General features: G+C 35.7%; 2 protein-coding genes and 1 long non-coding RNA gene across 6 annotated transcripts in view; 2 read left to right on the forward strand and 1 right to left on the reverse strand.

Moving 5' to 3' along the window:
• LOC121432235 (anthrax toxin receptor 1-like) overlaps positions 1 to 1588 on the forward strand; it is a 48959-nt gene extending 47371 nt beyond the window's left edge. Inside the window, exon 16 of the mRNA XM_041630087.1 lies at positions 753 to 1588. Coding sequence (XP_041486021.1) covers positions 753 to 779 — 27 coding nt within the window. The 3' untranslated portion in view covers positions 780 to 1588. The remainder of the gene's footprint in view (positions 1 to 752) is intronic.
• A 1803-nt stretch (positions 1589 to 3391) lies between these two features.
• On the forward strand, positions 3392 to 7900 carry LOC121431694. Its single transcript, XR_005972151.1, has 2 exons — positions 3392 to 4127; positions 4346 to 7900. It is a non-coding gene; the product is annotated as an uncharacterized LOC121431694 (long non-coding RNA).
• Positions 7901 to 9036: 1136 nt separating this feature from the next.
• The window catches only part of LOC121431691 (glutamine--fructose-6-phosphate aminotransferase [isomerizing] 2-like), a 39001-nt gene continuing 21610 nt past the window's right edge, over positions 9037 to 26427 (reverse strand). For all 4 annotated transcript variants that reach the window (XM_041629346.1, XM_041629347.1, XM_041629344.1 and 1 more), the window contains 12 exons: positions 23617 to 23781; positions 22322 to 22414; positions 21451 to 21546; positions 20822 to 20919; positions 20501 to 20621; positions 20066 to 20223; positions 19550 to 19664; positions 18909 to 19036; positions 18273 to 18401; positions 17206 to 17244; positions 16418 to 16579; positions 9037 to 9643 (listed from right to left, as the gene is read on the reverse strand). In XM_041629346.1, the coding sequence (XP_041485280.1) occupies positions 9599 to 9643; positions 16418 to 16579; positions 17206 to 17244; positions 18273 to 18401; positions 18909 to 19036; positions 19550 to 19664; positions 20066 to 20223; positions 20501 to 20621; positions 20822 to 20919; positions 21451 to 21546; positions 22322 to 22414; positions 23617 to 23781 (1349 nt within the window). In that variant the 3' untranslated portion in view covers positions 9037 to 9598. The remainder of the gene's footprint in view (positions 9644 to 16417; positions 16580 to 17205; positions 17245 to 18272; positions 18402 to 18908; positions 19037 to 19549; positions 19665 to 20065; positions 20224 to 20500; positions 20622 to 20821; positions 20920 to 21450; positions 21547 to 22321; positions 22415 to 23616; positions 23782 to 26427) is intronic.

Consider the following 26427-nt stretch of genomic DNA (forward strand, 5'->3'; position numbering starts at 1 on the left):
TGATTGTGCGTTATTCATCACTCACTAAAGCCCATTCAAATTTTTGGTATAAATCCTCTCAAAAGCGAATGTCACAATTCAAATTCAGTATTAGATTATATGAATGTTTATACCCTAAAGCAATAAAGATGAAGAGGATGTAAAATCAAATGCCAATCAGATGAATGGATGTCATTTAATGTACATTATTGACTAAAAATTTAATAAAACATTATACTAGGTCAATCATGTATAAAACTATGACATTTGTGCAAATGGCAGGAGTCTCGATCTAGTTATTTGTTCGGAAGACCCTACACTCACTCATCACACATAGTACATGTGCACAACGATATGCGCCCTAAATCTCTAACTTTTCACTCTTGGGGAGATTGTGATTGGTTATAACAAGCTGTTATTATTGTTTGCAAAGTTACCGTTAATGCTAAATTTCACTAATGAAACAATAATAATAATATGCAACATTTATATAGCTCTCAATACAATTTATGTTTTTAAGCGCTGCATACTATTACCCCGGCTTTAGCACGGCTACCCTGATCGGGCGCATCGAGCATTCAAGGAATTTCTTCCTACCGGGTACCCATTTACTACACCTGGGTCGAGAGTGGCAAATGTAGATAAACGCCTTGCCAAAGGACGCTAGTGCTGTGGTGGGATTATAACCCCGGACCTTGTGGTTTACAGTCCGGAGACTTATCCACTGTCTCACAAACAACACTCACTTCCTCTTATATATTTTTTTTCCTCAGGGTTACTGCTGTGCAGTCCAGCGCTGAGGGCCACGATCATCGAAGTTCAAGTTACGAGGCTCGGAATGTCGTAATCTTGGATCAAACTATTTGCAATACTTGGATACATTCACAATGTCACGATGTATATATTTTTTTAGAACTTGTGATAATCACCAAAACACCCCTTTTATCAGGAAAACCATTCCTAAGAATATTATAGTAGCTACAGATTGTGTTAAGTTTATTTTAGAAAGCTAGGCTGTTGTGAAGTTTATATAAACTCATCCTCGGTTGAATAATAAATTTATGGCTGTATGTTTTATGCTAAAATATCAATTAGTTGCAAAGAAATTGGAATTCATATTATTATATCATTGTCTTGATATTGGCTTTGATTTTAAATATCATTCCTATTCCTTATTATTGCTGTCATCACATCTATGTGACCATTTCAACACCACTTGCATTTTGTATGTGCTAACAATATTATTAGCATAGTCATGAAATTTAAATATATTATATTTAAGTAATCTCCCATAGCCTACAGTTGATGCTTATGATGTGAATACATTGTCAAAAGAATATTTTTGTACATATGCAGAATAATATTGTACATACTTTTGTAAGATATGTTTTTTTCTATGTAGGTAATATTTCTAGCATTTATTACTGTACATTACATTCATCATATTCTATACTACTGAATAATAATGGCCACCTGTTAAGTGTTTTAATAATGATTATCTACAAGACCTTGTCACGCCTTATGCACCAGCTAGAAGCCTGAGATCATCACACCAGCAACTTCTTAAGACTCCCAAGACACGTGTAGCAAATGGTGCATGAGCTTTCTCTGCCTCAGCACCTTCTCTGGAATAATTTGCCGTTAAATTTAAGAATTATACAATCACTGGAGACCTTCAAATCCAAACTGAAATCTTATCTTTTCTAACAGTATTAGTTATTGGCACTTTGACACTCATCCAAACTTTCTCATTCTTTCTTTTCTTGTGCGCCTCGGAATAGAATATTTCTAGATAGATGGTGCTATATAAATGCCTATTATTATTATTATTATTATTGTTAATGATTGCATTGTGATGCTCACTGCAAATAGACATTATTACCCCAGTCCTAGGCGAGATGCAAGCTGCCTAAGTGACTAGCAAACAACATGATAAAGCATATTTGGCCTTACCCTGTAAAGAATAAGTTTTAAATGCAAAATTTCTATATCAGGTTTACCATCAACCAATGAAATTATACAATTTCAGTAGCTTTAAACTGCTATACAAGTTTTATGAAACAGGCCCTGGGTTAAGAGTGGCAAATGTAGACAAACGTCTTGCCAAAGGACTGCTTTGAAGGGATTTGAATCTCGGACCCTATGGTTCAAAGGCCGTGGACTTATCCACAAGTCCACCATTGAAGTTAAGAAAAGCTTAAAGTTACATGTTGAATATATAGGTCACTTGATGAGGTGCATCTGTTGGTCTCACATGCAGTTTAAGTATAGCATAAGATTATTATGGAACTGATGTATAACATGGAAAAGCCTGGGTTTTGTCATGATCTACTGATCAACTATATACCAAGAATAACAAATTAAAGAAATTATTGGGTTGTGGGGTCCAGTGGTTAGAGCATTGGACTCATAATCGCAAGGTTGTGAGTTCGAATCCCAACTCTGCCATTGTCTCCACTTTGATAAAAAGGCCCAAGAGTGCTATCTGTCGTCTATAACGTCAGCCACTATGACTGATTAACCTAGACGTAAAATGCTTCCAAGGTAACTAGTTCTATACCAGCTTGGCGTTTACCAGCAAAAATTGCTGTCCTGCCGAGTTCCTACGGGAGTTACCACAAACAGATAAAAGAAATGAATTAATACAATTTATTTTTATGATCCTTGCCTTCACTGTTTGTACAATTAAACCAACTAAATAAAATTATAATAAACTAATACATGAAAATCATACATTGTCTGATGACAACTGAGCAATATAGAATTGACATATATTAGTTTGATCATCAATTTAGAATGTAGACCAATTTTTTTTAATGAATACTAGTAGTATAATGATAGTTTTAATATGCATTCTATTCAGTTGGCACATATATATAAATGTTTTGTACACAAATGATAAACATTTCAGCAGTCTAGTTTACTTTTTGTTTGAAAGGTTGATTCAGGCATGATGAATGGTTTGGGAGATGGGGTGAGAGGGGGAAGGGATGGGTGGGGGGGGGCTGTGAGAGAGCGATCGGAGAGATGGAGAAAGGGGTGGGTAGAAAATTTGAAGAAATGAAAATACTGGGCATAAAGGAATAACAAGAAGAGAGATAGGATGAAAAGAGAAAATTAGAAGTATTCTTTTCTTGAAAGTGAGTTGAAGTCCTGAAAAGGACTGTAAACCAGATGAGATGAGCTGAATATGGCTTGAGTAGCGATACCTGCTACTACTTAAACCATCGCTACTCGAGCCATATCCGGCTCATCTGGTTTACAGTCCTTTTCAGGACTTCACTCACTTGCTTTTAATTTTCTCTTCTCATCCTATCTCGTCTTTCAATTTCAATCTTTCTGCCTATATTTCCTTCCCTTCTTCATATTACAACCGTAAACCTTCTCCATGTTATAAACTCCACCATGCAAACCTACAAAGATCAAGGAGAGAAAGAGAGTGATAAGGTAGGGAGAGCGGAATGGCAATACCAGTAGTTATTCATTTATTGTTTAAAGAGATGACCAGAAAGGGATACAAAAGGTTTATTAAAGAAATATACCAGATTTGACAGTTTGCTGTCAACCTTCATATTATGAGTATCGATTCCAGGGAAACTTTTTTTTTGGGGGGGGGTTGCAATTAAACAAAAGAACAATCACTGATGTCGCATTTCACTTCTCTGTCATCACAAGTGTAACAATGTGTTTCCTCTTTTACAAGACTATAGTTACCTTACAAAATAGACACAAATAATACAAACAGACAGGTCATTATCTCCGATTAGTAATATTTTAATGACAGCTTTGTTTGCAACTAATATAAGTTAGCCTACCTCTCAAGGTGACTCTCTCACAAAGAGTACGGTGTGGTATTAAGTCTTGCTTAAATGCTGATGTATACATGTGGTAACTTGTAGTGTAATTGATGACAAAACAGAAGCGCATGTTCCCTCAGCACAATCTAAGCAGAATTTTTAAGCATGACATCAATCACACTTTACTTTGTGAAATATCATTTGGAGTTGAACTCTACTTGAAATAATAATTCTCTATTTCTGGGCACACAGATTTGTACAAATGGTTAAATACATCAATATCAAGGAACAGTAGATTAGACAGCAATCAATGATGAAAGCATTTAGCATTTTTACACGGCAAAAACTCTGGTGTTGATTTAACACCAGCCCAGCATCTATATATATGTCCACACCAGAGAAGTATTGAAGCAACACCAGTTTGGAATCAAACCGAAGCTGTTTTAATATTAATTAGAGTTATATAAACACCTTAGTGTTAGACCAAAACAAAACTGGTGTTAACACTTCTCTGGTGTTGACATATATAGATTCCGGGCTGGTGTTAAATCAACACCAGAGTTTTTGAGGTGTATGAATAAGAATCTCCGTACACAATGGCATACTCATGCACAGAAGGCAAACATATAGTACATGTACAAAGTCCATCACAAAACTTTTACTCAAAATGTTCTCATAATAAAGTTGAATTCTAATACACACAGGGGTAGTGTCGGGGAATTTCAGGGGGCAGATTTACCAAAGTGCAGCTTGATGAGTCATCTCATTCATTTTTTTCCTTTTTTCTCTTTTTTTTTCTTTTCTCCTATTGCAAGAAAATCAACTTTGACAGCCTGTCCCCCTCCCTGTAATGTCACCTCTGAATATATAAATAAAGGATTAACAAAATCATGCTGCTGCATTGATGTGGCCTAAATTGCACATTTTCATCTTTCAGCAAGGCTAAATCCAGCTGCCATAAAACTAGAAATTGGACCAACTTCAAGAACCTGGACAAAATAATTCTTGTCCAGTATGTCTGTAGTAAACAAAGGGTCTTTCTCTCAGAGCTTGACTGGGTGTGTTTCCATTCCAACATTGTACAAGCCCAACATGAAACAGTGTAAACAGAGGCTTAAGCCAACCAAATTTTGGGGTCTTTTCCGAAGTGTAGACAGCTACTTAGAAAACTGGATGACAATAATGCTCCATCATAAACTTGAGTTTGAAAACACAATAGGCACAAATCCACACACATGGTTTAATTTGTACCATGGAACAAATCTGTGAGTTATGCAGATTAAGTCAGATTACAAATGCCATTTATGGCAAAGGACGCTTAATTTATGCTTAAATGTAGCGCAATAATACAAGAAATCTGCAAAGTCCATGGTTTTGTACCATGATACAAATAAACCATCTTTTGTGAATTTGGACCATAGTGTACATAGTATGCCTACAATTCACCCTGGTACAAAGGTAAATTGAGGGGGAATATATGATATGGAAAAGATAAATGATATATATGTGCTTGAAAAAGTAACATGTAAATACATGAAGGCACTTTTAAGAAAAATAAACCCTATCAGTAACAGGTACACAATAACAGCACTTCATATGTCATGACAGTAACAACTTTTTATAAAGAGCTTATATAAATTCAAAACAGAGACTTGTGTAGCATACCTAGTGATCGCCTCCTAAGATTTGGCCCCTCTTAAAAGACTAAATCCAGTATTTTACAGAACTTCACTTAAGTTTTACAAGGGATTCAAAGGCCCATACACATGTAACATTACACTCTAACACTTCATATTTAACATAACAAAGATCCCGATGAACAGAAAAACTTTTATGCAAACAATCCAACTCTTGCAATACCCCTTAAATTCATCATCAATTACTGTATTTAGATCCTAAACCATATTAATCCTTCATTAGATTTCCTAAACAAGTGACAATTATCATTCTAGCAAAATTTTGATCTTGGGCGTTTTAAATTGTTATGGAATGGGGTTTAAATATCACTTGTATTCTCTGTTCCGCCATACTGTACATATACCTTGCATCTACAGCTATCATGAAATAAAATAGTATGTGATGAATATATCCACCAACTGAAATCTAATTAAATATCATGAAATAAGTTAATGAATGTATATTTGGAATGCTGACTTGAGATGAATATCTTATTAAACCAACATTTGGAAGACTATAACAGAGGAAAGTAGCAAGATACATTAAAAGTGAGAAAACACTCAAAACAAACAAACAAAAATAAAAACAAACCAAAAGGCAATTTCAGTACCAATGTATATGAAAATATAAGTCTGGTAATCAAATACACACTTAACAGAAAAACCTATTCACTGATATTGCCCCCCACAGTTAATTTCTTAGAAAAAAATGAAACTATGTTTCTAATGACAAATTTTACATCAAAATATGAGTATAAGTCACATTCACATTTTCACACATTATCCAACATCCCAGTCATTTCTTTAAAAATATCAATAGTGATTTAAATTTATAAATGCATCATCACAAATGAATTCATATTCATCTTATGATTTGGTCACTGATTCCCAATGGGATCACAATAAAGGCCCTATTCTGGTTCAATGACACACAGATAATTGTAAATTAGTCATTTTTATACTCAATCACTAGTGTCAACACCAAACACGCATGCATTGTTCAGGGACTCTTCAGCATGTTATAGGTGAGCTCATTGCAAACCTACCATCCAAAATGTACCATTGCACAGCCACATGACATCATAACATAATTGCTTCATATTCAAATTTGTGCTTGCAAACTGTGCCTAAGATTTCTTCAAAGACACACATGACTTGCTTTCTTTAATTGTGACTTCACTTCAAGCTTACAGAGTAAACATGGATTTTAAGTCATACATTTGAAAGATGCACCTATGTTATAATGCAGCCGGCTATTAAGTAACTTTAAAACCTCGCTTTATATATGCCAAGATTTTGTTATACTTCTTAATTGCCATCAATTTCTCAAACTTGTTTGTACTCATTGAGAGATATTTATTACATATCTATAAATCCCTCTTTCACCCCATGCAATATTTTGACTATCACACTCATGTCTATTCAATATTTTATACCATACCATGGTTCTGGGAGTGATATGATAAAGCATTGGAAACAGTGACGCAGGGCATCTTTGGTGTGACAAAGACATTGTTCTATGAATTATGTTATATCTGCTTTGTAATTAGCACTGCTCAGTGCTGCAATATCACAAGCCTTTTCATAATATTTTTTCTTTCATATTTACAAATATACAAAATAAAGCATATCAATTCATTCAAACATTCAATTGAATCAGACAAATTTAATAATCAGTTCTTGGCATTCATCAAAAATAAAATGGATATGACATAAATGTCATCACCAACAAATGCCCTGTGGTATGCTTTGTTACATGTACATATAACTGAAGTTGAATTTTAACTACAAATTATTCACAGTACCAGTACACAAGCATGAACAAACACAGATATACACATCTGGGACTGAAATGAATGCAACAAATGCTAGCATGGTCTATATGAATCTACCATGCCTATTTAAATCAAACAATAAAACCATTTTCTTATGAAAAAAAAGGAATTTATAAATGTACAGTAAGAAATCATAATATACAACTGTAGTAGAATCTGAATGGAAATAATTTATTCCATAAAAGCTTTGTAATCATACTTTTGCTTTTTGTTCTTAAAGCTGAATGCATCAGCAGGACAATGGGTGATCTCCATGTATCAAAGTACCCAAGTGAAAATCAATATTCATGTATGTTGTACAGAAGAGTAGTCTGGAAATTTAAATGAAATAAAGACTACAAACATAAATAAACTTAACCAAAGCTAAGGTTCCTCAATAAATAACCCCAAAAGCATTTTGATGCTAAATAAATGCTGATTATATATAACTTTAACACTAAATAAATGCTGATTATATATAACCTTAAAAAAAGTGTTTTTAATTATAACATCTAGCCAGTTTATTCATTGTATCTTCATATAGATCCATATGGGAAGAATTCATTTCCAAAAGGCACTAAATTCACTTTTGATATGATTTTAATCATTGCCTACAAAAGCATTGAACCACGATTCTTAAGCAATTATGAAAAAAGCACCTTGCAATATCACTTTTCCATGACACCCGTATTTATAAATACTTCTCAGAACATTAGAAAATTTGAAGTAATAAAAATGGACTTAGTGCCTTTTGGAATTTAACTATTCACATACTGTCTACATATATGAAGCTTTAGACACTGATACTGGTCATAAGGTCGTATTTACATTGCACTAAAATTGAATGGTAGTATTTACACAAAGGTACCAGGTTTAATGACATTTTATCCCATGAATACTAAATAATACTCACTGGGCATTAGAAAGTCAAAAAGCCTTTAATTATCATAATTCAAACATTCCTACGCGCTCTTTATCCACTTCACATATGCGAGGATAGAGATGAATGTTCACAAGAATTTTAGAATTCAATATATCAGTATTTTTTCTATTGTTACCTTTCTTACTTACACAGGGGTCTTTACATGTCAATAATTACAATACAACAATACAATATATGTGGAGCGTTGTGGCCCAGTGGATTAGTCTTCGGACTTTGAAACAGAGGGTCGTGGGTTCGAATCCCAGCCATGGCGTAATTTCCTTCAGCAAGAAACTGATCCACAATGTGCTGCACTCAACCCAGGTGAGGTAAATGGGTACCAGTAGGAAATAATTCCTTAAAAAGCTGTGTGCGCTATGAACACCTAGCTTAGCCGGGTAATATAGGAGCGCCTTGAGCACCTAACAAGGTGGATATGAGCGCAATATAAATACCCTAGATTATTATTATTATAATAACATTTGGCTTTTATATAGCAATAAACACACTGGAACAGCATCTCTATAAAATGCTTTCCCCAAACATTACAGTAGATATAATCTGAAGGACATTGAGTCAATATTCATCGACATGAAGAGTTGAACATACTTTCAGCCATTCATCCAATACAATAATTTAGATTACACAAAATCTTTAATGTGTAAAAATCTGAATTTCATCCTTGGTGTGGGGGGGGGGGGGAAATGAATTCTACAAAAATCTAAATAATGCACAGAAAATCTTCATCGATTGAGTATTATGATCATATCATATTGCAAATTTCAAGGTACTTAGAATCTTAAGTAAAGCTTGCCAGACCAAACAGGGCATCTTCAATTGGATTGACTGGGGATGGTCTTTTTGTCTAGTATTATCAATGTGGACTCATTCAAATGTTTGTTTATTTTAAAATGTGATCACATGATCATTGAAAGGTCCCTTGATTCACGTTGAGGTATCCCCCGACAACACACTCAGTAATGATTCCCAAACTGGGTGTTGGATTGGATTTCACGAATCACCATTTCATGGTTTCAATTCAATTTGTATCGCAATGAATCTGTAAAATCTTTGATAAACTTGTACAATATAAAGTCACAAATAGTTACAACACATACAATACTTTTATAGCCTTCGCACAACATCTATTCTTTTGATTCTTTTTACAAATAACATCTCTTTATAAACCATAAATCATACTATAAGCTTGCCTGTTCCTCGCAATTTTCATAGAAATAAAAGAAAATTCCAACAGGAATGAATTGGTCGCAGCAGCATTTGGAATGAGAAAAAGGAACGATTTCTTGATAGATAAAAGTGAAAAATGACCTCAGAGGTAAAGCTTGGTGAAGACAAAGTGTTGTATGCAGGAAGGCAGAGTTGTTTGAATCTTGGGATTGCAAAGAGAGCTTACTCGACAGTGACGGATTTAGCCAAATTCCTTGGGCAATCAACCTGTGAATGATTAAAAAAATGTGAGATGAAAATATATTAGAGATGAGGAAAAAGCATTCTTTTCAGAATAAAACTGAATCTGAAATCTGATTTCATAATATAGATAGGATCATAGAAACATTGCCTTCAACATATTACAATCTTAAATCTTATAACTTACATGTAAATACTTGTCAAACTTTGACCTCCTATACCCTCAAAACTCTATGGCCCGAATTCACAAAGGTGGTTTTGAAAACCCATGGTTGAGTCCATGGTTTATGCAGATTTCCAGTACAAAGTACGCTTAAATTACCACATATGTTGAAAAATTCCAATGCCGATGCACGCTTTTGCCACAGTGTGCGCCAAAGTGAAGCCTGTTGCCGTGTTTATCCATGCTATTTTATTCATGAGTTCACTGTTTGAATAATGAGTCCACTTTTCAAACAGTGGATAAAATAGCTTATCTAACAATGGTAACAGGCATCAATTAGGTGCACAGTGACAAAGCGCGCATCAGCATTGGAATTTTTTATACACGCGCCACATGCACGCTAAATTAAGCGTAATTTATACAGGAAATCTGCATAAACCATGGATTCAACCATGGGTTTTCAAAACCACTTTTGTGAATTCGAGCCAATGAATATTTTGTGAACAGGATGTAGACAACTACTGCATCAAGTTTCAAAATGAACAGAGAATCCCCTCACAAGAATTCCTCTGTACTTCAAATACTTCTTTTGTGAACGTATTTTTTCCTTCCAAACCTGTTTTTTTTTTTTTTTAAACCCACATGGGCATTTATTATATACATAATTGAACATTCAAAGTCACATCACATGTTTACATAATTCTCTTTCAAACAAATATTCCAAATTAAATTCTCGACAATCTTTTCCTGTTTTGTTTCTTATGAGTATACATTTGTAGATACACCAAAAAGCAATTGTAAGAAATGAATCTAATCCGGTTTCTTTGTGGGCTTTAAGTAAATGCAATTCTGTTACTTGAAGGTCAACATTGTATTCCAACTTCGCTATTGTTGTCAAATAAGAAAAGAATCTCTTATTTAGTTTACACTCAACAAAAGCATGTACATCATCTTCGTCCACATAACAATGTGGGCATCTCCCATCTGTTATAACATTCCATTTAGACAAATTCTTTCTTACAGGCAATAAATTATATATAACCTTAAAATTGAATTCTTTCAGTTTATTGTCTTTACAGTGACACAAGTTTCTTTTAAAAGTTTTTTTCCAATCTAATGGTGACCTAATTTTCTGTTCCCAATACAAATAGCATCTGTTAGTGTTTGATAAATCTGAAGATAGTAATTTATAGAATTGTTTACTTGAAATATCATGAATATTTTTTAATTGATTTTTTGCTCCTACATCTATTTTGGGAAACTCTAATGAAGGTTTTTTATTGCGGTTGGTGCAAGGTGTTGTATTATCATTTATCCAGATTTTAGGGATAGCCTGACGTAATAAAGTGTAATCAAATATCAATCTTTGCTTACTCTTCTGCGACTTAAGACGGGAATGAATTTCCATTGTAGGTAAGAAATTTCCATTCCTGAGAATATCTTTCAAAAATACTATCCCAGATTTGTACCATTCTTCAAAAAATAGGGTGTTGTTGCGAAAAGTTACATTTTTATTATGCCACAAAATTTCGTAATGTAGACCATGTAGTTTAGAGTGATATTTTAAACATGCATTCTTCTTTATCTTTAACCAGGCCTGTAATATTTCAATGTAAAAAACTGGAAGATGGTGCTTGCATATATGTTTAACATTCCAAGCATCAAAGTCTGAATTAAGGAGTAGTTTCAAACCACCTAAAACATTAAACCAATAAAGGCTGAATTTACACCACATTCCTTTACTTGACGCAAGAGTGCGCCCCAGCCATTTTAGTCGAAAGCTCAATTTTTGGGTATATAGATCAATCATGTTTACCCCTCCATTGTCCAGTTTGTTGGTCATTATAGTTCTTTTCACTTTTTCAATCTTTGTTTGCCAAATAAAATTATATATTAGAGAATTTAGTCTTTTTAACATTTTTTCAGGAATAATATCAACCATAAGAATATGTACTAACTGACTTAAACCTAGAGTTTTGACAATGGTTACTCTTCCAAAAATAGTAAGCTTTCTTTTTCTCCAATTGTCTAATAATCTTTGCAATTTCGATAGTTTATTTTCCCAGTTCATTTTACGTGCTTTTTCTATATCAGGTGAGATGTAAAACCCTAGGTATTTTGTAGGAATATCTGTCCATGATAGACCAATATCATTGAGTGACCATTTGGAGTTACTTCTCCCCACCCACATGATTACTGTTTTAGTTTTATTAAGTTTTGGACCTGCTACATTTCCAAACAACTCAAGTTCATCATTTATCAATTCAAGTGATCTTTTATCTGACACAAAGAACAGGGTATCATCAGCATATTGTAGTACTTTAACGTCACAATTATCTTCTGGTTTCAAAACAGGTATACCTCTTATGTATTCATTATTTCTTATTTTGTTAGACATAAATTCTGCTGCAAGAACAAAAAGTAATGCTGAAAGAGGGCAACCTTGTCTGATTCCCCTTTGTATTGAAAAGGACTCTGATATCCAGCCATTTACTAATACAGAACTTCGAATATCTGTGTACAATATTTTTATCCATGTCTGGAAATTCTTTCCAAAATTCATTTTTTCCAAACATGAGTGCACAAAATTGATATCTATTACATCAAAAGCTTTAGAAAAGTCAACCATCATTATAGCACCATCTAAGTGTTTTCTTTTCATAAATTCAATGGTATCAATTGTAAGACGTATATTGAAGGCAGACAGACGATGTTTTATATAACCTGTTTGTTCTTCGTTAACGATATGTCCAATAACCGATTGCAATCGTGCGGCCAAAACTGCGGCCATTATTTTATAGTCGCAATTTAAAAGCGAAATTGGCCTCCAGTTTTCTAGATTTCTATGGTCTCCTTTCTTATAAATCATTGTAATAAGACCAGCTTTCTGACTTTCAGACATTTCTCCATTTGTGAAGCATTCATTAAGAGCACTCAATAAAATATCTTTGATGTCATCCCAAAAGGTTTGGTAAAATTCTATGGGAATACCATCCAGACCAGGTGATTTGTTTTTATTCATAGAAAAAGCAGCACGTTTGCATTCGGCACTTGTTAACAATCCTTCACATTTATTTCTTCGCTCATCATTCAGCTTTGGAACATGTACTGAATTGATGTAATCATTTCTCTCAGTTTTATCAATATCAGATTTTCTATATAACAATGAATAAAACTTTACCACTTCCTGTAATATCTCTGTTTGTTTAGTACAATATTTATCTTTGTTTACAGATAGCAATTGGGTAATATTTTTTCTTTCTGAATTATATTTCTCTAAACCTAAAAAATAACTTGTGCACTTTTCACCTTTTTCTAACCATCTGACCCTTGCTCTAATAGCAGCACCTTTACACTCTCTTTCATATATTTGTTCTAATTCTTTTTTTATATTGATGTATTCTTTCTGTTCACTGGAATCAATGTCAACATCAATTTTTCTTTGGAGTTCAGCGAATCTTTTTTCTAAAATAGTCTTTTTATCTTTCTTTTTGCAGGCTTTGCTTCTACAATACCTCTGTGTGAATTCACGTGCTTTAATTTTCATATTTTCCCATATCTGCATAGAAGATAAGTGCGTATTTTCTGAAATATTGTTAATTAATAATCTAATTTTTTCTTGATAACATTTTTCTTTTAACACCTCTGTATTCATTTTCCAACATCCTCTTCCTTTTAAAATATTTGATGTTGTCAATTTGAGAGAGATAGCATTATGGTCTGCTTTAAAGCAGGGTCTTATATCACTTGATGTGACCTTTGCTTGCAGGTTTTTACTTATTAACCAATAATCAAGTCTTGATGCAACTCTCAAAGATAAATTTCTCCACGTAAATTGCTTCGTATTTAAATGGGTCTTTCTCCAAATAGCTATCAATCTTCTTTGTTTACAAAGTTGAATTAGTTTTTGTGGTGTTTTATAGTATGAACTTTGACTACCTTGAACATCTTTCTTTGTATCCAATATACAATTCCAGTCACCACCTAAGATAAAAGGGGTTTTGTTTTCTGAAATATCGTAAGGAGATAACCACTTTTGCATTTTCATCAGGAAATTTTCTCTCTTTTTTCTTTCAGTAGGTGCATAGACATTGACTAAAACATAATTGTTACCTTCTATCATTACATCAAGGAGTAAAGTTCTTCCATCATTTTGTGAATCTACCTTATCAATTTTTAAAACAATTTTGTCACTTATAAGAACAGCAACTCCGCAAGAATGATTGGTACCATGTGAAAAGAAACATTTTCCTCTCCATTCCATATTAATAATGGTTTCAAGTTCTTCAGTCCAGTAAGTTTCCTGCAAAAACAATATATCAACTTTTTGTTGTTTACACCATCTATATATCTGACTGCGTTTAAGTTTATTCCTTAACCCTCTTACATTCAAGCTTAAAAGGTGGCAAGAAGAAGTAGACATATTAAAAAAAGAGAATTGTAAAAGGAATTTCAAAGTAAACACACAGTGTACAAAGTTTCTTTAAAAAAGAAGAGAGTTCATCTTTTCTTTGAGGTTTTCTTTCTTGATTTTTGTTTTCGCTTAGATGCATTGCTCATTTTGTTCCGTGCTAGCACTGGATCTGGAGACTCTGCCGAGAGGTCAGACTGATGTTCAGTTACGGTGTCTTCCTCGCACTCTGAGTACTCCGCTGACACAGACTCATCTTCTTGGGAAGACGCGCTGTCATAAGATGTGTTTTCATCTGGCGAGCAACGATCGCTGACGCTTCGATCAGTTGGCTGTACGTTGTTCTCGCGATCTGAGTTGAGTCGAACTTTCTCAATGAATTGCGTGATCTTCGATTGTTGGTGATTGGTCAACTTTGGGGGTGTGGTCTGATCAGCTGTATCTGAACTTCGTTCTGGACGATTAGGGGCTACCTCTCTTGGGCGGGACACGGTAGTCGCCGGCTCACCTGGCTGGGCTGCGTTTGAAGCACGCGTGCTAGTATTGCGAGATCTCTGGTCTACGATGTCTCCGGTTACGAAGGTGAAGCGTCTCTCATCAGTATCAGAACTGTCGTGATGTCGGCGATTAGTAGACGTGGTAGGTAAAGCACGGCTCCGGCTCCGCGTCATCCTGGGTTGACTGTTGCTTCGCTTCTGATTGGGCCGTTTATCTAGTTGTCTGGCGACATGGGGAAAGTCTTTGTCGTGCGGGGCGTTATCCGTATCTTGACTTTCATAGCGTTGCTGTGACACGCGCTGGGTGTCTGCTTGTAGGGACCATCGCGATGACTGGACGTTTCCTGGCCGCTGATTGGACGAAACGGTAGGTGCGTCGTGAGTTGGGCAGCGAGTTTCGATGTGCCCGGTTTGTTTACAACAGCGGCAGACTACCTCATTCACGCATGACGAACGTAAATGCCCTGACTGCAGGCATTTCGAGCATGTCTTATTTGCCGAGTCTGTCTGCCCATGATGGAAGATTCTCCCCTTGAAGTGTCCAAACGTAACTGCTCGTGGGAGAGGAGTAGTTAAATGTTCTATGTATAAAATACGGTCTCCAGTCAAACAATCTGTGAGATGACCATCTACTCTCAATTTCTGATATAAAGTTTTTCCTGTCACTTTGCAATTTCTTCTTTTCAACTCATCAGTGATTACAGACTCATGTACCGACAGTGGTATGTCTTTTATCAGAAGGCGTAAATTACCCTCTTGCCCATCTGATAGGAAAGGGTTCGTGTCATATACACGTACATTTGCATGACGAAGGTTAAGTCCACTGGTAATGAGCCTAATTCGTACATTTTGGTCCGTTATGTACAAACGCCAAAGTCCCCCGATTCTCTGAATCCCTTTGATTTCACTCGAGGATATGACATGAGTGAGACTTTTGAACAGTTCATCCGCATACAGAGTTTTCTCACTATATTCAGGGATATCTTTGTTTTTGAGGAAGATTGGCTTACCTCTGGTACCGTTCGGTGCATGACTTTCACCGGCCGCCATATTGTAGCATTCCGTTGAGGCGGATTCTCGCTCTAAAAATCGTTCAACATCCACTTTTTTGCGTCCTCAGAATAGAAGTTTTCCAGCTCAAAAGTTCCAAAATGATCTAATATCCAAAACCGTCTATACGTATAGTCCACTTTTATCGAAAACTTTCAAAATAAGGAGGATTTTCTAGCTCCGTCAAAGAAGTCGTGACTGCTTCGATGAAGTGAAAATAGCGCCCCAGAAACCTCTTCGATCAAAAGTGACATTCTTTGAAAGGGCTTCATATTAAAGGAGATGGGTCCACACGATGGTAATGGATTATAATTTTCAAGAGCTCTGAGAATCCCCATTCAGAATCTGTCCTCAATTAAATTTAACATCTTTATACTGTAAATACAATTTATGGCATTCAGCCCTGTAAATAAGATCGCATTGATCGATCTATCTGATAAGTCAGAAATAAATCTAGGAACCAGCAGGATTTGAACCTCTCATCTACTGAATGCCGGTCAGCGACTGTACCACCAGACCATCACTGGTCCATGGCACAGTCACTATGAAGATTATCCAGTATGCTTTGGATAGGATTCCGATTCCTTTTTTGAAAGTAGAGTTCAGTGAATCCTCCATACACAATGCTCACTCTCCTCTTCAAAAAACACAAAAATACACATTCAAAACGTTAAACTCACATCAAATCCTCTCAGGACAGCTATGTGGTAGGCCAGGAGCTGAAGGGGTATGACACAGAGAATACCAGTCAAGCAATCAACGCAGCGGGGTAGCTGGATGGTACGAGAGGCGGTACTTAGGGCATCTTCATCACCGGTCTCACAAATGATGATCGGTTTGCTCTGGGAGATGGAGGATACAGAACAAGATGAATCAGATTTTATAGTAAGGTTAAATTTAATAAGTCATTACATTCTTAATTTCTTAAAAGTACAAGCAGAGCAGAACATTTGAAAATAGCTCTTAACACATATGCATTAATGGTTTGTTTGGTGGTACAAGAGGTCATGCCCAAAGCACCTTTGAAAAGAAAAGAAGAATTTGCATCTTTCCTTACTTTCCTCTTGCCCTTGGTGTCCCCCCCCCCCTGGCAAAAATCATAATTTCATCTTAATGTGTAACTACATGTATCATACCTTATAATAAACAGCTTTTCACAATCACTTTGAGACAGTTTCCTCCAGTATTCAAATTCACAACCTTGACTAAAATTTATCTTACATCAATTTTGCTATTGTTTGAAGAGCCCACAGCAAAAAGGACAAACAGAAACTTGAAAATAGCTTGGATCACACACACAATATTTGTTTGTTTGACTTATATTAATACTTGGGTCTCATTTATTGTGTAACATTAAATTTTTGAAAAACCAGGATTACTCCTGATACACATTCATAAATGAATATATTTTCACCAAGACAAGGACAAAAATTGATGTGTAATCTAAAAGTTGCAAATAGAAACATACCTTTCGAGCTACAACCTGACGTAAAGCATTCTGGCATTTCTGTAATAAGAAACAAAAGTCAGAATATATAATACTATATTTTAGTCAGCTTTTATTATATAAAAGACACAAACAAACAAAATAATCAATATACATTCTGCTCAATTCTACTAAATACTATTTTACATAGATCTTAAAGGTATTGTTTAACTTTGTGAGCAGCTGATTTAAAAAATTCTCAAACCAAGATGAAACATGTGTACAAGTGCATGTATTAGAACTATTAAACCCTGAAAACAACCATTATTGAGAATGAAAAGCTAAAACTACAAGGCAGACCCCGATTTTGTAAATAGGCGTCTTGTAGACACCTAAATAGTACACATAAGTGTATGGGATTAAATTAAGATGGTGTTTCCGGTCACTTTATATTTCAATTTTTGAAGCACTAAATAATCATTTTCGAACGCAATTTTTTCTGGGCTTCATTTTTGGAACATATCACAGACACAGGTGATAAGTGTGACCTTCTAGCTCAGATTTTTTAGAAGTCAAACCAATGTTAAACAATCACTTTAACAAACATGGGGAGTGTTACTTCAACCAATACATGCAACAATTTTCCTGGATTCTCACTGGCTGAGAAACAGTTACTATGGTAACTGTTGGATAAAACAGACTTTTTCAAATAATGCGTCCGACAAGTCATTTCAAGAAATGCCCGTGACCTCAAATAGAATTTAAATAATATACATCATTTATGAGGTGCCGATTATCAAGTTGCCTATTCAATGGTGCACTATACATGTACATGTATATTACCTTGGCTTACCAATTGAATACCCTAGTTGATAAAATTTATTCTCAAAAATTGATTTAAAAAATTTAGAGAAATGACATTGCCCCCTAACCAAAGGATGTGTTTGAGAACTCGTCCTGCAAGACAAGGTCTTGGGTTCTAATCCCAACCGAGGCAAAGTGATTTCTCACATTCTTGACGTAACAACATAAATTTCTGTTACTTTCATAACGCATCCACCTTTATTTTGTTCCTCCACCCCCTTCCACCCCCCTTTTTCAATACATACCACATATGTTCCATCTTTCATCATAACGAGGATGACAGGCATATCCTCATCAACCAGAGCAAGAGGGCCGTGTTTCAGTTCTCCAGCCAGGATGCCTTCTGAGTGAAGGTAGCACAACTCCTTGATTTTCTGTCAAGATAGAGGGAATTGAGAATGGTTATTCCCAGTGTAGGCCTACAGAATTTGATCGATAATATTAGTATTATCACCTGAATTGTATCCACTTAATGTTCAAGCAAATGGTCTGATTCTGAGATCATTTCACACCATCATTGCTAAACCCACTTGGTCTATTATCAGTTTGGTATAATAAACATTTGGACAAATCATCACTTGGGCTTTACACTATCATTTACTCCATGGCTTAATTTCCACTTCCAATGTTGTTGTCATTTCATCCAGTTCCGAAAAGCAACCAAGTAATAATTTTTGTGCCCGCGACCCCCTTCCCTGGTAATGCAGGTAGCCTTCATGAAGAGTCTAACCATCATGATTGTTATCAATCTTACTAGAGCACCTTCCAGGCATGTAGCAAAGTTAGAATGCTCCTTCCCCCTCCCTCCCCCTCCCATCCGTCATCCCCTTAGTAAAGTAACTCTAGGCTTCAAATCAAGCCACCATTTTAACTATTCTTACCAGAGCACCTTCCAGGCATGTAGCAAAGTTGAAACCCCTTCCCATAAGAAGAATACTCCTCTTCTGAACAAGTTCTTCAGCAAGCTTCTCGATCTGGTCGTCCATCTCCAACACTTGTTTGATTTTATCTATCAATTAAGAGATGAAATAATGATGTTAAATCATATCCTCATTCAAAAAATACAAGTGAATCGGCCTACATCAAATATCTTTTGAAAACAGAAATCTGTTAGATTTTAAGAGGCACACTTTGATAGAAGACATATATTTTCCAATGTTTGCATGTTGAGGGGTGTCAATAAAAAAAAGAAGTGAAGTCTGACTAAAAGTAATTTCATAGTACCAACATGCATTTTCTTCTCCCTGATATAAGAATTCTGTAAAAGGGGGGGGGGGGTTATTCTCATTATACATGACATCATTGGATTTGGGGGTGATTATCTCTTTACATCCTGCGTGCTGTTCAATCTAAAAATGTCCCTATTTCACATCCTGCAAATCATCAAATATACTATTTTAAAAAATCAAACAGTCTACACAATCTAGATGATCGAGAACATCTAAGATTTTAGAAATAATGTGAATGAGGTTAGATGATAAGCAACAGGGTGATAGGTAGGAAAAGAGGTATTTTGACTTACTTGGGAGATCCTGAAGTTCTTGGATGATCTCATGTCTCCTGGATGTGAAGGATAATCTATCTTGATTCATCATCAGAGCAAACATGACCAGAGAGATGAACTGACTGGTGTATGCCTAGATAGGAGAGAAGGAATAGATTCAGTATCATCACCATCACCAATCATCAATCATCATCATCGTCCTCATCATCATCATCATCATCATCATCCTCATCATCATCCTTATCATCATCATCATCCTCATCATCATTTTCATCATTATCAATCAACATCCATTAACATCATCAACATCATCATCATCATCACCATCATCATCACCATCATCATCATCGTCACCATCACCACCATCATCGTCACCATCACCATCATCATCGTCACCATCATCACCATCGTCACCATCACCACCATCCCACCATCACCACATCACCATCATCATCATCATCATTACCACCACCTCCACCACCATCATCTTTATCTCCACCAATTACAGCATCTTCAGTGCTCTCTCTATCCTACCTTTGTACTTGCAACTCCAATCTCTGGGCCGGCATTAATGTGAACACCACAGTGTGTCTCTCGTGAGATGCTGCTACCGACAGTGTTGGTGATTCCAACTGTGAGGGCACCCCTTGATTTACAATAGCGCAGAGCATTCAAGGTGTCTGCAGTCTCACCTATATCAGATTTAGATGTAAACGGTTTGTTTGAGTTCAACACCAATGAAATAATCTATCTTCATGCTCAATGTTGAAGTAAAAGTGCAGTTCTGAAGCTCTGAAGTCCATCCTATAGAACCCTAGTGCCAAGCTATCAAGCAATAAATCTGCCACTACTAATATAATGAAAAGGTTAAAATGCAATTATCAAGGACAGAGGAGATTAATGAATAATGACCAAAAACAATCACCTTACCACCCCACCCTTTCCACCCCACGATGATGATGTACTGACCTGACTGGCTGATGAAGAAAGCTACGTCATCTCTGAAAACAGGAGTGTGACGGTCCAAGAAATCACTTGAAAGTTCAACAACGACAGGCAGCTCTGTTAGCTCCTCAATCAACTGACGAGTCTGGAAGGAAGAAAAGCATCATTCTCTTTCATTGAATTTTATGAAGACATTTGTCACTGCTGTAAGGCACTGAAATACTTTTAACTTTCATAAAATTTAGATTATATGGTACTGTTAGTGGGGCTTTTTTTGGCTTAAATTGAAAGCCACATTTCTATGTTGTTTGTATGGATCAATGGTATAATTTTTGGATGACTTACAGCCACTGCAGAGTGATAGCTGGTTCCACAGGCCAGGAAGAGAAGACGACGACACCTTAGAATCTCATTCATATGATCCTGAAGACCTCCAAGACACACTACGAACACAAATACAAATTGATAAGAAGTACAGTAAAACCCATAGGCAGTGGAAGCGGGGGGAGGGACTTGCTTGTCAAATTTTTTACCTGTGTCCATCACAAAATTTCAGGTGGACCCCCCTAAATTTTTTGGCTTCCGCCGCCAATGGTAAAAGCTGTAGGTACAGAGTGCCCAAGGGTGACAAGATAAGTGGCCCTCATGACCAGCTCTTATTGGCCCGACTTCACAAAGGTGGTTTCAAAAACCAATGGTTGAACCCATGGTTTATGCAGATTTTCTGTATAATTTACACTTAATTTGCCGCGTATACTAACAAGTGTCCAATGCTGATGCGCGCTTTGGTCACAGTGTGCCAAATTGACGCCTGTTGCCATGGTTAAGTACGCTATTTCATTCATGTCTCCACTGTTTTTAATTTTAATTAATGAGTCCACTGTTAAAATATTTTTATTTCATCTGATTTCATTTAATTTATTAAAACACAAAAGAAAAGTTCCATACAACGATAATAATGTTCAATACAATACCTGACTTGTTTTCAAAGTTCACCCTCCCACGCATTGTATTGATGACAGATTCTGGCTGCTCAAAGATTTCCTTCAACATGAAATACCTGTAGTTCCCTGTATGACAGATAAGAACACAAGATGATGCATGGTAATAATAATAATAATATTCCGCATTTATATAGCGCTTAATACATTGGAGCGACGTCTCTAAGCGCTTTACAGACATATTATTACCCCGGTCATCGGATCCTTGCATACCCGCATACAATGTATGCACCTTCTCCACTCCCTGGGGAGCATTCCAGCAAGAGTTCCAAGACTCAATTGCTAGGCATACTACATATAGGCTTTCGCATCCTACCGGTACCCATTTAACACCTGGGTGGAGAGTGGCAAAGTGTGGATCAACGCCTTGCCAAAGGAGGCTAGGCCATAGTGGGATTCGAACACACGATAATCTGATTACCGGTACAAGGTGAGAGTCAGAACCGCTACACCACGACGCTTCCGCGTGGAGTAATAACAGGAGGTAGAGAGGATTTGTACAAGGGCTATCTTTCTCATAAAATATCAAAGCATCAAGAGTATTCAAGATCTTAATTGTAAGAGAATCAAAAGCTAGTGCTTGGGAAGCTTTCAAAATCCCTAAAATCGTTACACAAAATTGAACCTATGGTATTACACAAACAATGTAAAGGTTTAAGCAAAAATGTAAAGGCATTTGAAGACTAACCATTGGCAGTGGAATATCACTATACCAAATGACATGATCAAAGTTTTGAAAGCTCACAATTAATTTTTCATCTTTCCTGCACCTGGAACATATTAAGAATGATATATTCAAACGATTTTGAAAAATGTTATAGGTCCCTTATTATCGATTTATTACCTTTCATGATCTGTTGAATCTCCATTTTAAGTGTCTGCACCTCTCTTGAAATAGACTCTCCTTGCTCCTTCTTAAGACGATGGATAGACAAAGCTGTTCCAGAAAAAAATGGAGTAAAATACACAATAAAGGTGCTCAAACTTTAATCATAAAGGCCCCTTCAGTATTCATATTGTGTTTTTACGAAGTATACACAAAAGCATATGTCGTTGTTTTGACCAACTGGCATACTCCTACAAGTATTAACTTATTATTATTTATTCAGCAAATAATACAAAAATACATTTCAGTATAAACAATACAAAATAAGAAATATCAACCATTGGAACGCCAGGGACAGAAAAAGCTAACTAAATTACTGTGGCATGAAGCCTCCTGTGTCAATTTTAATGGTTGATTTACAATATATATTAATATTACTTATTGTACATACAAAATTATGACTGCAAACACATGGCATTCCATACTTACGATTGATAAGATCAATCAATTATTTTGACAGTCAAGAAATCTGATGCACTTAGTACTTCAAGGAATGTCCTCTGATAACTCACTACATTTACAGTTTACAAATTCTGGTTGCTACAGTTTTGGAACTCTGCTTTTTGCATAGTTCATAGTAAAATCTTAATTACCTACTTAATATTCACTTCTTGATGGTGGTCATTTATCAGACTTTATACTATACGCGGCAATTTCTTTTCATTTAATATTTTGCACCTGAATATTAACAGTAAAAAGGAAATGAACTTATTTTTACAAGCACATAATGAATCATCAGTTCTCCTATGAATAAACATTTGAATTTAACCACAAACATACTGAAAACTTTATCTGTCAGTTAACAGATAAAGATTTGTTCTGGGTTAGTATTAGGTCTTTGTGTATATTATTTAATGCCATTATTTTTGTAATTATTTATTATATTTTATATATTGTTCTTTGTATACCAACAGCCGGAATATGATTTTTGTGCCAATGTAATTTTTATTTTGAGCATGACAATAAATTTTGAATATCTTGAATATCTAACATAGCAGCAGTCACATAGCTGTGCTTAAGTCATTAAAATTAAGAAAAGATGTCAGTTTTGAATTGTCACAAGTCCAATTTAACAGCTATCCTTGATTTAAGATGACAGACAACTGTTGATGCAAGAATGCACTTTGCAAAAAACTTTTGTGAAACGCCCATATACAGTGCAATTATGCATGCTGCTAAAGGCATTTTTGCCTTATAAAGTGTGGTATTAAAGGCGTTCTTGCACCGATATGACAAAATATCATTAAACCCACCTCCATCTTTGACAGCAGCTACGTCGTTATCCTCCAGATAGATGACACGATTAGTATGTTCAATGATGGCGCTAGCATCGCTTGCAAAGAAATACTCCGCCTCCTTGGCATCTCCGACGACCTCAAAATCAGTCGTGCTGCTGAAAGACCTCTCAAGCTGCGGAGCTAGAAAACATTCAAGATGTCGTGTGAAAGTACATGTATGTGGCCCACTCTTATTTTATACCCCGATGTAGAGGAGTTACCGAGAGTCGCAAACAGACAGAACAAAATGCCCACACCACAAAATGCTCGCACTACAACTTTACAGGCTGATAAATTCAAGCAATTTAGTAAAGAAATCCGACATGGTACTCCTATTTCCAGTATTGCTTGGTTGATAAAAGGTTAAATTTATGTGAGTTTTACAGATTGTGATAACGAAATATAGGTCTTAAACTGGATAATATTACAAGTCCGGTCATGCTGATTTTCTACTAACACATTATTTTTATTTCTTTAAAATCTCACTGGTCCACATCGAAAAATCACTGCAAAAAAAGTCATAGGGCACTATTTGGTCACACCAGTCACCGAGGTTATCCACTTGGTCTTCATATCAGATGGATGAATTCTCATTTGATCCTACAAGCACTTGGTCTACTGTATTTACTTAATCTAACTGCCATTTACATGTGGTCTAATGCCCTGATGATCTATCTAACACCATCATGGGCTAAAATCATTCCATCTACTATCAATTGCTTGAATTGCTGTTTGGTCCAGTCGTCACTTAGTCTTGATAATATTACTGCCATGTAATCTAATGCCAAGACGGTACTTGTTAATACACACAAATCAAATCAAAATTTGATTACCGAAGAGTTTATTTAATCATATAGACTATAAAGGTGGTGTTGCAAGAAAATATTTGCAATTGCAAATATTCTATTGCAATTTTAAAATTGAAAAATTTTAGCTGTAGATAATCATTTTACAATCCTTGTTGCGAGAAGCAGATAAGCAATTAATTGCAACTTTACAATTAATTACAAGAGATATAATTAATTTAGAGACATAAAATAAACTTGCAATTCATCGCAAGTTTCTTGCAACGCCCCATAAGGCATGTTAGACCAAGCGGATATTACTGCTTATCAATCTGCACTGGCTTCCATAACATCAGCAAATGAAATTCAAAATGATACTTTATACATATAAGATACTTCATGGCATGGCCCCCACTTATCTTTGTGAGCTGCTTAGACGCCGTTCTCACTAGCTTCCTAAAACTAGTTTAGTGGGAAACAGTTTAATAATGTGTTATGAGAACGGTCGAAGCGATCTTCCAAACCGGTTCATAAAACCACCTCTTGAGGTAGTTTTCAAAATCGCTTTGCCGCATTAAACTGATTTTAGAGTAAAGGAGGATACAACCGTTTTCAGGAAGCGATCTTTGCACAATTTGAGCGCGCTTCTCTACACACTGTGTGCAGAATGCATACGATGCAGTTTGGAATTTCATACGAAACGTGCCACCCCACTGAGAGCATTCCCATAGCAACAAGATCACCTTACATGAAGTAATTTTGAAACCACTTTCAAGGGATCAAATGGGAATGATAGACCTTTCCAACTGGTTTCCTAAACCGGTTTCCAGTAAACTGGTTTTAGAAAGCGTAATGAGAACATGGTCTTACATTATAATCACCCCAAAACCAGAGATTAAAAAATACAAAGATTACACCAAGTGATCATGCCTTTATTGCCACTGCATCCAATCGTGGAGTAGGAATAGTCTCCATACCATTAATAAATGCATCGTATGTTAGACCAAACTGAAAACCTACTTTTTCAAGAGAGTTTTCAATTATTTTTGTCATGTAATTTGTAGAGATAATTGGTGTCCCTCATTTTCCTCTAATTATACATGTCTTGCCTATCTTGTCATTTTGTTTAATGTACACCTGCCAATTGTACTTTAATAAAGCAGTTGAGTATATAGAAAATGCACAATATGTACAACTATAAATACATGGAGATGAATTGGGTTAGCCTAACTGGCAATTAGAGAGAATAGTAATGAGCTAAATAGCAAACTAAATTAGACAACAGTAGCAAATTAATCATATTCACAATCTCTCAAATGCCACTCAGTGAGTTGTCCGTATACAGCGCGCGACACTGGCACTTGTCCGACAGTCCCAGACCAGTAAGAATTGCTGTCAGGCCAGTAACTTTTCAGAAATTGCCAGATTTTCTGGTCTGACATGACCAGTAAAAATATCAAACTGTGAATATAAATGTATTTTCTCCTCTATAGTAAATAATGAAAAAATGGCTTTCCAAAATTGAGAAATGGTTTCCATGAATTATCTTGTATGCGTACATTTATGTGTGTACTGTTTGTTTGGGGGGGGGCAATAAAAGCAATAAAAGACAGCAATAAACAAGTCTTTATTCATGAATGTTTTTCTTCATTTTGAAGAACCAGTAAATTTTAGTTTCGGACCAGTAAAAATTTGAAAAACTGGGTATCTACTGTTCCGGCATAAACAGGTTGGACAAGTAGAAAAAAAGGGTTAGTGTGGAGCCCTGCAGTATAAACAATAAAGGTTTGGTTAGGAATATGGCTGTATGAATACCCACACCGGATGAACCAAGAGACTTATGGGGGCCAGATATGGATTATTGGGCAAAATCTGTAGAAAGCTGCAAGCAAGCGAAGGGAGCGAGAAATTTTTGTGACTTTTTAACACAAGACTTTGTTTTATTGTTTTTGGATGTAATATTCAGAAATGAATATCAAATTGTCACCCTTTTTTAATTTCC

The sequence above is a fragment of the Lytechinus variegatus genome, chromosome 18 (assembly GCF_018143015.1).
Source record: "Lytechinus variegatus isolate NC3 chromosome 18, Lvar_3.0, whole genome shotgun sequence".
NCBI lineage: Eukaryota > Metazoa > Echinodermata > Echinoidea > Temnopleuroida > Toxopneustidae > Lytechinus > Lytechinus variegatus.